The 13,354-nt window shown below is 46.1% G+C and overlaps 1 protein-coding gene across 1 annotated transcript in view; it reads right to left on the reverse strand.

Moving 5' to 3' along the window:
* LOC134358616 (chondroitin sulfate proteoglycan 4-like) overlaps window positions 1-13,354 on the reverse strand; it is a 205,597-nt gene that overhangs the window by 23,494 nt on the left and 168,749 nt on the right. The window contains exons 7-8 of the mRNA XM_063071058.1: window positions 12,862-12,993; window positions 125-297 (exon numbers count right to left, since the gene is read on the reverse strand). Of these exons, the coding sequence (XP_062927128.1) occupies window positions 125-297; window positions 12,862-12,993 (305 nt within the window). The remainder of the gene's footprint in view (window positions 1-124; window positions 298-12,861; window positions 12,994-13,354) is intronic.

Here is a 13,354-nt window from a genome sequence, read left to right on the forward strand (position 1 = left end):
GCCACCGAAGGTTCTGGACTTACACTGAACTCCAGAGGAACTTGGGCCATACTCAAATCTCAGCTTCCAGGTGGAAATCTGCCACATTCTCCAGAGAAGAGAGGAAAATGAAACACAAACTCACGTCTTCTTCAGTGAAGCTGAAAACATTCCCAGTGATGTTCTCATTGTGAACTGCAACTAGCTGTCCCAAGGCAGGGGGCGTCACAATTGTGTATGTGATTGGTCGGTTCCTTGCTTTACTGTCATCATTGGTTCTTGCTGTTAGGTGCCTGGTTGTGATTGGCTGGCGTGTTCCTGGGAATGGGATAGTGAAATGAAATGAAGGACAAGGGTTTGTACCAATTTCATGACCATTCTGCCAACTCTTTGCTTGGACTTCTCTACGTCACTCACATCATGCACCATTCCCATCCAGACAGGTATCAGGCACCTCCTCACAGGGGCAGTCCCAGATGGACTGGTTAAATACCACCCAGTTTAGGAGCCTCACTGTTTTCTAAGTAAACACCTTTAACCACATGTCCATCAGGCAGTGGTCAGTGTGGAATGTTCCTGCTGACAATGTGGGACAAGGACACTATGGATCCTGTGGCTTGTTCCCTGAACAAATGGTTCAAACAACCTGGCAGAATGGCTCATCACCAACAAGCACTATGACTTTGCTTGGATGGCGGTGAGAGGAGCCCTCATAGTCAGAGCTTTACACTACAGATGACATCTCACCCCCTGTACACGCTGTCTTTGGGATAGCCATGATGAGGAAGAAACAGCCTCCCACCTCTTTGCAGACTGTGGATTTGCTGAGAGAGTGTGGAGGTGAATGAAAGGGTTTATCCCTAGCAGCCGCAGAACAGAGCATGCTCTGATCTAGGGGTGGACACACACTGAGGCAGGCATCAATTGCTTCTGGAAGGTCATGAACTCAGTGAAAGACGCCCTTCGGTGTTCCCGAAACCTGTTGGTCCTGCAGCACAGCGAGAGGGAATGCTAATGATTAGTGTGAGGGAATGCTAATGATTAGCGAGAGGGAATGCTAATGATTAGTGAGAAGAAATGCTAATGATTAGTGTAAGGGAATGCTAATCATTAGCATAAGGGAATGCTAATGATTAGCGTAAGGGAATGCTAATGATTAGTGTGAGGGAATGCTAATGATTAGCGAGAGGGAATGCTAATGATTTGCGTAATGCTAATGATTAGCGTGAGGGAATACTAATGATTAGTGTGAGGGAATGCTAATGATTAGTGTGAGGGAATACATGTAGTGTAAGGGAATGCTAATGATTAGCGAATGCTAATGATTAGCGTAAGGAAATGCTAATGATTAGCGAGAGGGAATGCTAATGATTAGCGAGGGAATGCTAATGATTAGTGTGAAGGAATGCTAATGATGTGTAAGGGAATGCTAATCTAGCATAAGGGAATGTTAATGATTAGCGAGAGGGCTAATGATTAGTGAGGGAATGCTAATGATTTGCGTAATGCTAATGATTAGCGTGAGGGACTACTAATGATTAGTGTGAGGAAATGCTAATGATTAGCGTGAGGGAATACTAGTGTAAGGGAATGCTAATGATTAGCGAGAGGGAATGCTAATGATTAGCGTAAGGAATGCTAATGATTAGCGAGAGGGAATGCTAATGATTAGCGTGAGGGAATACATGTAGTGTAAGGGAATGCTAATGATTAGCGAGAGGGAATGCTACTGATTAGCGTAAGGAAATGCTAATGATTAGCGTGAGGGAATGCTAATGATTAGCGAGGGAATGCTAATGATTAGTGTGAAAGAACGCTAATGATTAGTGTGAGGGAATGATTAGCTGAATACTAATGATTAGTGTAAGGGAATGCTAATGATTAGCGAGAGGGAATGCTAATGATTAGTGAGAAGGAATGCTAATGATTAGTGTGAAGGAACGCTAATGATTAGCGTGAGGGAATACTAATGATTAGTGTAAGGGAATGCTAATCTAGCATAAGGGAATGCTAATGATTAGCGAGAGGAAATACTAATGATTAGTGTGAGGGAATGCTAATGATTAGCGAGAGGGAATGCTAATGATTTGCGTAATGCTAATGATTAGCGTGAGGGAATACTAATGATTAGTGTGACGGAGTGCTAATGATTAGCGTGAGGGAATGCTAATGATTAGCGAGAGGGAATGCTAATGATTAGTGTGAGGGAATGCTAATGATTAGTGTGAGGGAATGCTAATGATTAGCGTGGGAATGCTAATGATCAGCGAGAGGGAATGCTAATGATTAGTGAGAGGGAATGCTAATGATTAGCGTAAGGGAATGCTAATGATTAGCGTGGGAATGCTAATGATCAGCGAGAGGGAATGCTAATGATTAGTGAGAGGGAATGCTAATGATTAGTGTGAGGGAATGCTAATGATTAGCAAGAGGGAATGCTGATGATTAGTGTGGAATGCTAATGATTAGCGAATGCTAATGATTAGTGTGAGGGAATGCTAATTAGCATCAGGGAATGCTAATGATTAGCGGGAGGGAATGCTAATGATTAGCGAGAGGGAATGCTAATGATTAGCGTGAGGGAATGCTAATGATCAGCGAGAGGGAATGCTAATGATTAGTGTAAGGGAATGCTAATGATTAGCATCAGGGAATGCTAATGATTAGCGTGAGGGAATGCTAATGATCAGCAAGAGGGAATGCTAATGATTAGTGTGAGGGAATGCTAATGATCAGCGAGAGGGAATGCTAATGATTAGCGTGAGGGAATGCTAATGATCAGCGAGAGGGAATGCTAATGATTAGCATCAGGGAATGCTAATGATCAGCGTGAGGGAACACTAATGATCAGCGAGAGGGAAGGTTTCACCTGTAACCTTCCAACTCACCTTTTTATTCAGGCATCTTCCCCGCTTCCCTTCCAGTTCTCAAGAAGGGTCTCAGCCCAAAATGTCAACCGTTGACTCTTTTCTACAGATGCTGCCTTATCTGCTGAGCTCCTCCAGCATTTTGAGTGTGTTGCTCTATATTCCATCAGACCCTTTGCCCATTCTCCAATATGACTAAGTCCTTCTGCAGCTACCCTGTTTCCTGAACACTACCTGCCCCTCCACCAATCTTTGTGTTGTTCACAAACGGCTACAATGCCATCCATTCCTTAACCCAAATCATTGACGCATTACATGAAAGGCGTGGTCACAACACTGACCCCTGCAGAACACCATCTGTTACTGGCAGCCAAACGAAAAAGGTCCCCTATATTCCCACTCCTGCCAGTCAGCCAACCTTCTATCCATGCTAGTAACTTTCCTGTAATACCATGGGCCCTTATCTTGCACATCAGCCTTATGTGTGGCACCTCATCAAAGGCTTTCTGAAGATCCAAAGAAACAACATCAACTGACTCTCCTTTGTCTATCCTGCTTGTTATTTCCTCAAAGAACTTCAACAGATTTGTCAGGTAAGATTTCTCCTTAAGGAAACCATGCTGACTTTGGCCTATTTTGTCATGTGGCTTCAAGTACCTCAAAACTTCATCCTTAATAATAGACTTCAATATCTTTCTAACCACTGAAGTTAGACAAAGTGGCCTGAAATTTCTTTTCTTCCGCCTCCTTCACCTCTTATATAGTAGGGTGACATATTCAGTTTTCCAGTGCTCTGGAGCCATTACAGAATCTAGTGATTCTTGAAAGATCATTACTAGTGCCTTCATGATCTCTGTCAGAACCATGGAGTGTAGACCATCTGTAGTCCAGATGACTTACTTTCCTACAGACTTTTCAGCTTCCCAAGCACCTTCTCCTTAGAAAGAGCAAAGACACTCACTTCTTCCCACTGACACTCTCACATTTCTGGCATTCTGCTGGTGTCTTCCACAGTGAGGACCAATGCAAAAATTTTATTAAGTTCATCCGCCACTTCTTTGTCCTGCATTACTACCTCATCAGCATCATTTTACAGCAGTACAATATCTATCTCATCTCTCCTCATATATCTGTAAAATTTTTTTGAATCCTCTTATATTATTAGTAGCTTACCTTCATACTTCAACTTTTCTCTCTTTATGGGATTTTTACTTGCCTTCCATTGGTTTTTAAAAGCTTCCCACTCATTTTTGCTCTATTATATGCCCCCTCTTTTGCTTTGATGCTGTTTTTGACTTCCCTTGTTAACGACAGCTGCCTCAACCTCACTTTAGAATACTTCTTCTTTGGGAAGTATCTTTCATGTGCCTTACGAAACTTGCTCCCAAAAACTCCAGCCTTTGCTTTCTGCCATCATCCCTACTAGTGTCCCCTTCCAATCAACTTTGGCCATCTCCTCTCTCATGTCTCTGTATTTTCTTTTACTGTAATACTGATACATTCAATCTTAGCTTCTTCTTCTCAGACAGCAATTCTGTCATAAGGTGAATTCTATCACACTATAATCATTGTCTCCTAAGGTTTCCTTTACCTTCAGCTCTCTAATCAAATCAGGTTCATTACACGACATCGAATCCAGAATTGCCGTTCCTCTGGTGAGCTCGACTACAAGCTGCTCTAAAAAGCCATCATGTAGGAACTCTACGAATTCCCTCTCTTGGGATCCAGAACCAATCTGATTTTCCCAATCAACCTGCATAATAAAATGCTCCACGACTATCATAACATTACCCTTTCGACATGCATTTTCTATCTCCTGTCGTAATTTGTAGTCCACATCCTGGCTACTGTTCAGAGGCTTGTATATAACACCTATCAGGGTCTTTTTACCCTTGCAGTTTCTTGACTCTATCCACAAGGATTCTACATCTTCTGATCCTATGTCACCTCTTTCTAAGGATTTGATTTCATTTTTAACAGTAGAATTACCTCACCCCCTCTGCCTACCTGCCTGTCTTTTAATACACTGTGCATTCTTGGATGTTAAGCTCCTGACTATGATCTTCTCTCAGCCATGACTCAGTGATAGAAACATAGAAACATAGAAAGCCTACAGCACAATACAGACCCTTCGGCCCACAATGCTGTGCCGAACATGCACGTACTTTAGAAATTACCTTGGGTAAAATAGCCCTCTATTTTTCTAAGCTCCATGTACCTATCCAGGAGTCTCTTAAAAGACCGTATCATATCTGCCTCCACCACCATTGCCGGCAGCCCATTCCATGCACTCACCACTCTCTACGTAAAAAACTTACCCCTGACATCACCTCTGTACCTACTTCCAAGCACCTTAAAACTGTGCCTTCTCATGTTAGCCATTTCAGCCCTAGGAAAAAGCCTCTGACTATCCATACGATCAATGCCTCTCATCATCTTATACACCTCTATCAGGTTATATACCTCTATCAGGTCACCTCTCATCCTCCACCGCTCCAAGGAGAAAAGACCAAGTTCACTCAACCTATTCTCCTAAGGCATGCTCCCCAATCCAGGCAACATCCTTGTGAATCTCCTCTGCACTCTTTCTATAGTTTCCACATCCTTCCTGTAGTGAAGCGACCAGAACTGAGCACAGTACTCCAAGTGGGGTCTGACCAGGGTGCTATATAGCTGTAACATTACCTCTCGGCTCTTGAACTTAATCCCACGATTGATGAAAGCCAATGCTCCATATGCCTTCTTAACCACAGAGTCAACCTGCGCAACAGCTTTGAGTGTCCTGTGGACTCAGACCCCAAGATCTCTCTGATCCGCCACACTGCCAAGAGTCTTACCATTAATACTATATTCTGACCTACCAAAATGAACCACCTCACATTTATCTGCGCTGAACTCAATCTGCCACTTCTCAGCCCAGTTTTGCATCCTATCAATGTCCCGCTGTAACCTCTGACAGTCCTCCACACTATCCACAATACCCCCAACTTTTGTCATCAGCAAATTTACTAACCCATCCCTCCACCTCCTCATCCAGGTCATTTATAAAAATCACAAAGACAAGGGGTTCCATAACAGATTCCCGAGGCACACCACTGGTGACCAACTGCTATGCAGAATATGACCCGTCTACAACTACTTGTTGCCTTCTGTGAGCAAGCCAATTTTGGATCTACAAAGCAAGGTCCCCTTGGATCTCATGCCTCCTTACTTTCTCAATAAGCTTTGTATGGGGTACTTTATCAAATGCCTTGCTGAAATCAATATACACTACATCTACTGCTCTACTTTCATCAATGTGTTTAGCCAAATCCTCAAAAAATTCAATTAGGCTCATAAGGCATGACCTGCCTTTGAGAAAGCCATGCTAAACACATCATACTATAATCATACTATGCCTCTCCAAATGTTCATAAATCCTGCCTCTCGGGATCTTCTCCATCAACTTACCAACCACTGAAGTAAGACTCACTGGTCTATAATTTCCTAGGCTATCTCTACTCCCTTTCTTGAATGAGGGAACAACATCTGCAAACCTCCAATCCTCTGGAACCTCTCCCATCCCCATTGATGATGCAAAGATCAATGCCAGAGGCTCGGCAAAACTCCTCCCTCACCTCCTACAATAGCCTGGGGTACATCATATCCAGTCCCAGAGACTATCCATTTTGATGCTTTCCAAAATCTCCAGCACATTCTCTTTTTTTAATGTCTATATGCTCAAGCTTTCCAATGTGCTGTAAGTCATCCCTACAACAATCAAGATCCTTTTCCGTAGCGAATATTGAAGCAAAGTATTCATTAAGTATCTCTGCTATCTCCTCCGGTTCCATACACACTTTTCCACTGTCACACTTGATTGTTCCTATTCTCTCACGTCTTATCCTCTTGCTCTTCACATACTTGTAGAATGCCTTGGGGGTTTCCTTAATCCTGCTCACCAAGGCCTTCTCATGGCCCCTTCTAGCTCTCCTAATTTCATTCTTAAGCTCCTTCCTGCTAGCCTTATAATCTTCAAGATCTCTATCATTACCTAGTTTTTTGAACTTTTCATAAGCTTTTCTTTTCTTCTTGACAAGATTTACAACAGCCTTTGTACACCACAGTTCCTGTACCCTACCATCCTTTCCCTGTCTCATTGGAACGTACCTATGCAGTATGCCACACAAATATCCCCTGAACACTTGCCACATTTCTGCCATACATTTCCCTGAGAACATCTGTTCCCAATTTATGCTTCTAAGTTCCTGCCTGATAACTTCATATTTCCCCTTACTCCAATTAAACACTTTCCTAACTTGTCTGTTCCTATCCCTCTCCAAAGCTATGGTAAAGGAGATAGAATTATGATCATCATCTCCAAAATGCTCTCCCACTGAGAGACCTGACACCTGACCAGGTTCATTTCCCAATACCAGATCAAGTACAGCCTCTCCTCTTGTAGGCTTATCTACATATTGTGTCAAGAAACCTTCTTGAACACACCTAACAAACTCCACCCCATCTAAACCCCTTGCTCTAGGAACATGCCAATTGATATTTTGGAAATTAACATCTCCCACCATGACAACCCTGTTATTATTACACCTTTCCAGAATCTGTCTCCCTATCAGCTCCTCAATGGCCCTGTTACTACTGGGTGGTCTATAAAATACACCCAGTAGAGTTACTGACCCCTTCCTGTTTCTAATTTCCACCCACAGAGACTCAGTAGACAATCCCTCCATGACTTCCTCCTTTTCTGCAGCCGTGACACAATCTCTGATCAGCAGTGCTACGCCTCCACCTCTTTTCCCTCCTTCCCTGTCCTTTCTGAAACATCTCAAGCCTGGCACTTGAAGTAGCCATTCCTGCCCCTGAGCCATCCAAGTCTCTGTAATGGCCACAACATCATAGCTCCAAGTACTGATCCACGCTCTAAGCTCATCTGCTTTGTTCATGATACTTCTGCATTAAAATAGACACATCTCAAACCATGAATATGATGTCTACAACATCATAGTGCCAATCTCTAACTCTGCCAAAGATTATCTACCTTATTCCATAAACTGCATACATTCAAATACAACACGTTCATTCCTGTATTAATCATATTCATCACCCTTCTCAATTCTGGCCCCCTCTTAAACTTTTACACATCTCACTGACTGCCACATTCTCAGCCCTATCATTCTGGTTCCCATCGCCCTGCCAAATTAGCTTCATCAGGTTGGAGGCTACCCAGACAGAACGGCCATGGACACATTCTAAGTGATTGCGCAACCACCAACTGCGACTCCAGCCTTGAACTCCAGGCCGGGTCTTTATGTGCTGCTATTGTGACTCCCGTCTCCCCTTCCCCCACCACCACTCTGCAACTCCGTCTCCCTCAGATCCCACCGTCAACTCCAGGGCCCTCAGAGGCTCCATCTTCCTCTCACCCCAACCATCCCCTCTCCACTGAGACCACTTTGAGACCTTCCTGAAGCTCTATGCTTCTTTTTGGATTCTAGACCTAATCAGTTCCCCTCTACCACCACTCTGCTCCAACTAGCGGAATTAGTCCTTACTCTTAATAATTTCTCCTTTGGCTCCTCCCATTTCCTCCAAACTAAAGGTGTAGCTATGGGCACCCGTACGGGTCCTAGCTATGCCTGCCTTTTTGTGGGCTTTGTGGAACAATCTATGCTTGGTGCCTATTCTGGTATCCGTCCCCCACTTTTCCTTCGCTACATCAACGACTGCATTGGCGCTGCTTCCTGCACGCATGCAGAGCTCGTTGACTTTATTAACTTTGCCTCCAACTCTCACCCTGCCCTCAGGTTTACCTGGTCCATTTCCGACACCTCCCTCCCCTTTCTAGATCTTTCTGTCTCTGTCTCTGGAGACAGCTTATCCACTGATGTCTACTATAAGCCTACTGACTCTCACAGCTATCTGGACTATTCTTCTTCTCACCCTGTCTCTTGCAAAAATGCCATCCCCTTCTCGCAATTCCTCCGTCTCCGCCGCATCTGCTCTCAGGATGAGGATTTTCATTCTAGGACGAGGGAGATGTCTTCCTTTTTTAAAGAAAGGGGCTTCCCTTCCTCCACTATCAACTCTGCTCTTAAACGCATCTCCCCCATTTCACGTACATCTGCTCTCACTCCATCCTCCCACCACCCCACTAGGAATAGGGTTCCCCTGGTCCTCACCTACCACCCCACCAGCCTCCAGGTCCAACATATTATTCTCCGTAACTTCCGCCACCTCCAACGGGATCCCACCACTAAGCACATCTTTCCCTCCCCCCGCCTCTCTGCATTCCGCAGGGATCGCTCCCTACGTGACTCCCTTGTCCATTCGTCCCCCCCATCCCTCCCCACTGATCTCCCTCCCGGCACTTATCCGTGTAAGCTGAACAAGTGCTACACATGCCCTTACACTTCCTCCCTTACCACCATTCAGGGCTCCAGACAGTCCTTCCAGGTGAGGTGACACTTCACCTGTGAGTCGGCTGGGGTGATATACTGCGTCCGGTGCTCCCAATGTGGCCTTTTATATATTGGTGAGACCCGACGCAGACTGGGAGACCGCTTTGCTGAACACCCTACGCTCTGTCCGCCAGAGAAAGCAGGATCTCCCAGTGGCCACACATTTTAATTCCACATCCCATTCCCATTCTGACATGTCTATCCACAGCCTCCTCTACTGAAAGATGAAGCCACACTCAGGTTGGAGGAACAACACCTTATATTCCGTCTGGGTAGCCTCCAACCTGATGGCATGAACATCGACTTCTCTAACTTCCGCTAATGCCCCACCTCCCCCTCGTACCCCATCTGTTATTTATTTTTATACACACATTCTTTCTCTCACTCTCCTTTTTCTCCCTCTGTCCCTCTGAATATACCTCTTGCCCATCCTCTGGGTCACCCCCCCCCGTCTTTCTTCCCGGACATCCTGTCCCATGATCCTCTCATATCCTTTTTGCCTATCACCTGTCCAGCTCTTGGCTCCATCCCTCCCCCTCCTGTCTTCTCCTATCATTTTGGATCTCCCCATCCCCCTCCAACTTTCACATCCCTTACTCACTCTTCCTTCAGTTAGTCCTGACGAAGGGTCTCGGCCTGAAACGTCGACTGCACCTCTTCCTTGAGGTGCTGCCTGGCCTGCTGCGTTCACCAGCAACTTTTATGTGTGTTGCTTGAATTTCCAGCATCTGCAGAATTCCTGTTGTTTGCCTAGATACCCTGAGGCCATATTCTGACACAGCCCACACTAGTTACCCTGAGCCCATATTCTGACACGGCCCTCACTAGTTACCCTGAGCCCATATTCTGACACGGCCCACACTAGTTACCCTGAGCCCATATTCTGACACAGCCCACACTAGTTACCCTGAGCCCATATTCTGACACAGCCCACACTAGTTACCCTGAGCCCATATTTTGACACAGCCCACACTAGTTACCCTGAGCCCATATTCTGATACAGCCCACACTAGTTACCGAGCCCATATTCTGACATGGCCCACACTAGTTACCCTGAGCCCATATTCTGACACAGCCCACACTAGTTACCCTGAGCCCATATTCTGATACAGCCCACACTAGTTACCGAGCCCATATTCTGACATGGCCCACACTAGTTACCCTGAGCCCATATTCTGACACAGCCCACACTAGTTACCCTGAGCCCATGTTCTGACAAAGCCCACACTAGTTACCCTGAGCCCATATTCTGACACAGCCCACACTAGTTACCCTGAGCCCATATTCTGACACTGCCCACACTAGTTACCCTGAGCCCATATTCTGACACAGCCCACACTAGTTACCCTGAGCCCATATTCTGACACAGCCCACACTAGTTACCCTGAGCCCATATTCTGACACTGCCCACACTAGTTACCCTGAGCCCATATTCTGACACAGCCCACACTAGTTACCCTGAGCCCATATTCTGACACAGCCTACACTAGTTACCCTGAGCCCATATTCTGACACTGCCCACACTAGTTACCCTGAGCCCATATTCTGATACAGCCCACACTAGTTACCGAGCCCATATTCTGACATGGCCCACACTAGTTACCCTGAGCCCATATTCTGACACAGCCCTCACTAGTTACCCTGAGCCCATATTTTGACACAGCCCACACTAGTTACCCTGAGCCCATATTCTGATACAGCCCACACTAGTTACCGAGCCCATATTCTGACATGGCCCACACTAGTTACCCTGAGCCCATATTCTGATACAGCCCACATTAGTTACCGAGCCCATATTCTGACATGGCCCACACTAGTTACCCTGAGCCCATATTCTGACACTGCCCACACTAGTTACCCTGAGCCCATATTCTGACACAGCCCACACTAGTTACCCTGAGCCCATATTCTGACACAGCCCACACTAGTTACCCTGAGCCCATATTCTGACACAGCCCACACTAGTTACCCTGAGCCCATATTCTGACACTGCCCACACTAGTTACCCTGAGCCCATATTCTGACACAGCCCACACTAGTTACCCTGAGCCCATATTCTGACATGGCCCACACTAGTTACCCTGAGCCCATATTCTGAAAAAGCCCACACTAGTTACCCTGAGCCCATATTCTGACACAGCCCACACTAGTTACCTTGAGCCCATATTCTGACACAGCCCACACTAGTTACCCTGAGCCCATATTCTGACACAGCCCACACTAGTTACCCTGAGCCCATATTCTGACACAGCCCACACTAGTTACCCTGAGCCCATATTCTGACACAGCCCACACTAGTTACCCTGAGCCCATATTCTGACACTGCCCACACTAGTTACCCTGAGCCCATATTCTGACACAGCCCACACTAGTTACCCTGAGCCCATATTCTGACATGGCCCACACTCGTTACCCTGAGCCCATATTCTGACACAGCCCACACTAGTTACCCTGAGCCCATATTTTGACACAGCCCACACTAGTTACCCTGAGCCCATATTCTGATACAGCCCACACTAGTTACCGAGCCCATATTCTGACATGGCCCACCCTAGTAACCCTGAGCCCATATTCTGAAAAAGCCCACACTAGTTACCCTGAGCCCATATTCTGACACAGCCCACACTAGTTACCCTGAGCCCATATTCTGACACGGCCCACACTGGTTACCCTGAGCCCATATTCTGATACAGCCCACACTAGTTACCGAGCCCATATTCTGACATGGCCCACACTAGTTACCCTGAGCCCATATTCTGACACAGCCCACACTAGTTACTCTGAGCCCATATTTTGACACAGCCCACACTAGTTACCCTGACCCCATATTCTGATACAGCCCACACTAGTTACCGAGCCCATATTCTGACATGGCCCACACTAGTAACCCTGAGCCCATATTCTGACACAGCCCACACTAGTTACCCTGAGCCCATATTCTGACACAGCCCACACTAGTAACCCTGAGCCCATATTCTGACACGGCCCACACTAGTAACCCTGAGCCCATATTCTGACACAGCCCACACTAGTTACCCTGAGCCCATATTCTGACACAGCCCACACTAGTTACCCTGAGCCCATATTTTGACACAGCCCACACTAGTTACCCTGAGCCCATATTCTGATACAGCCCACACTAGTTACCGAGCCCATATTCTGACATGGCCCACACTGGTTACCCTGAGCCCATATTCTGATACAGCCCACACTAGTTACCGAGCCCATATTCTGACATGGCCCACACTAGTTACCCTGAGCCCATATTCTGACACAGCCCACACTAGTTACCGAGCCCATATTCTGACACGGCCCACACTGGTTACCCTGAGCCCATATTCTGATACAGCCCACACTAGTTACCGAGCCCATATTCTGACATGGCCCACACTAGTTACCCTGAGCCCATATTCTGACACAGCCCACACTAGTTACCGAGCCCATATTCTGACACGGCCCACACTGGTTACCCTGAGCCCATATTCTGATACAGCCCACACTAGTTACCGAGCCCATATTCTGACACAGCCCACACTAGTTACCTTAGCCCTTGTCCTTACCTGGATAAACAACGAAAGGCTCCTCAGTTTTGATCTGAATCTTCAAGGATCTAGCCTTGACTGTGAATAACTGGCTGGGGGTGTGGTTAATACCATCGGACACCTGAAAATGGAACCCTCCAGACAATGATCCTGTGAGACACATGGAGGGGGAAACAGATTAGAAAACACTTCTCATTTGACCATCTTTCATGTTTGATTTCTGTCTGTTTCAGGCCCAGCATTTCCCATTTGATTCATCAGATTTACCTTCTCCCTTGGTCATCCTCTCTGTTGAAGAATGGTCACAGTGCTACAGAAACGACGTGACAATTTCTAGATGGAGCAGAAGATTGAGAGAGGAGAGCACAGGAGCAGCCGCCTCACCTACCACGGTCTGAGGGAGGCCTATGGAGAGTGAGAGGAAAGATGCGGAGAGAAGAGGATCGATGATAAGGGAATGATCCAGGTGGGAGGGGAAGAGAAAAGTTGGGAAGAAAAGGAGAGATTCCAC

Source organism: Mobula hypostoma, chromosome 18, assembly GCF_963921235.1.
Source record: "Mobula hypostoma chromosome 18, sMobHyp1.1, whole genome shotgun sequence".
NCBI lineage: Eukaryota > Metazoa > Chordata > Chondrichthyes > Myliobatiformes > Myliobatidae > Mobula > Mobula hypostoma.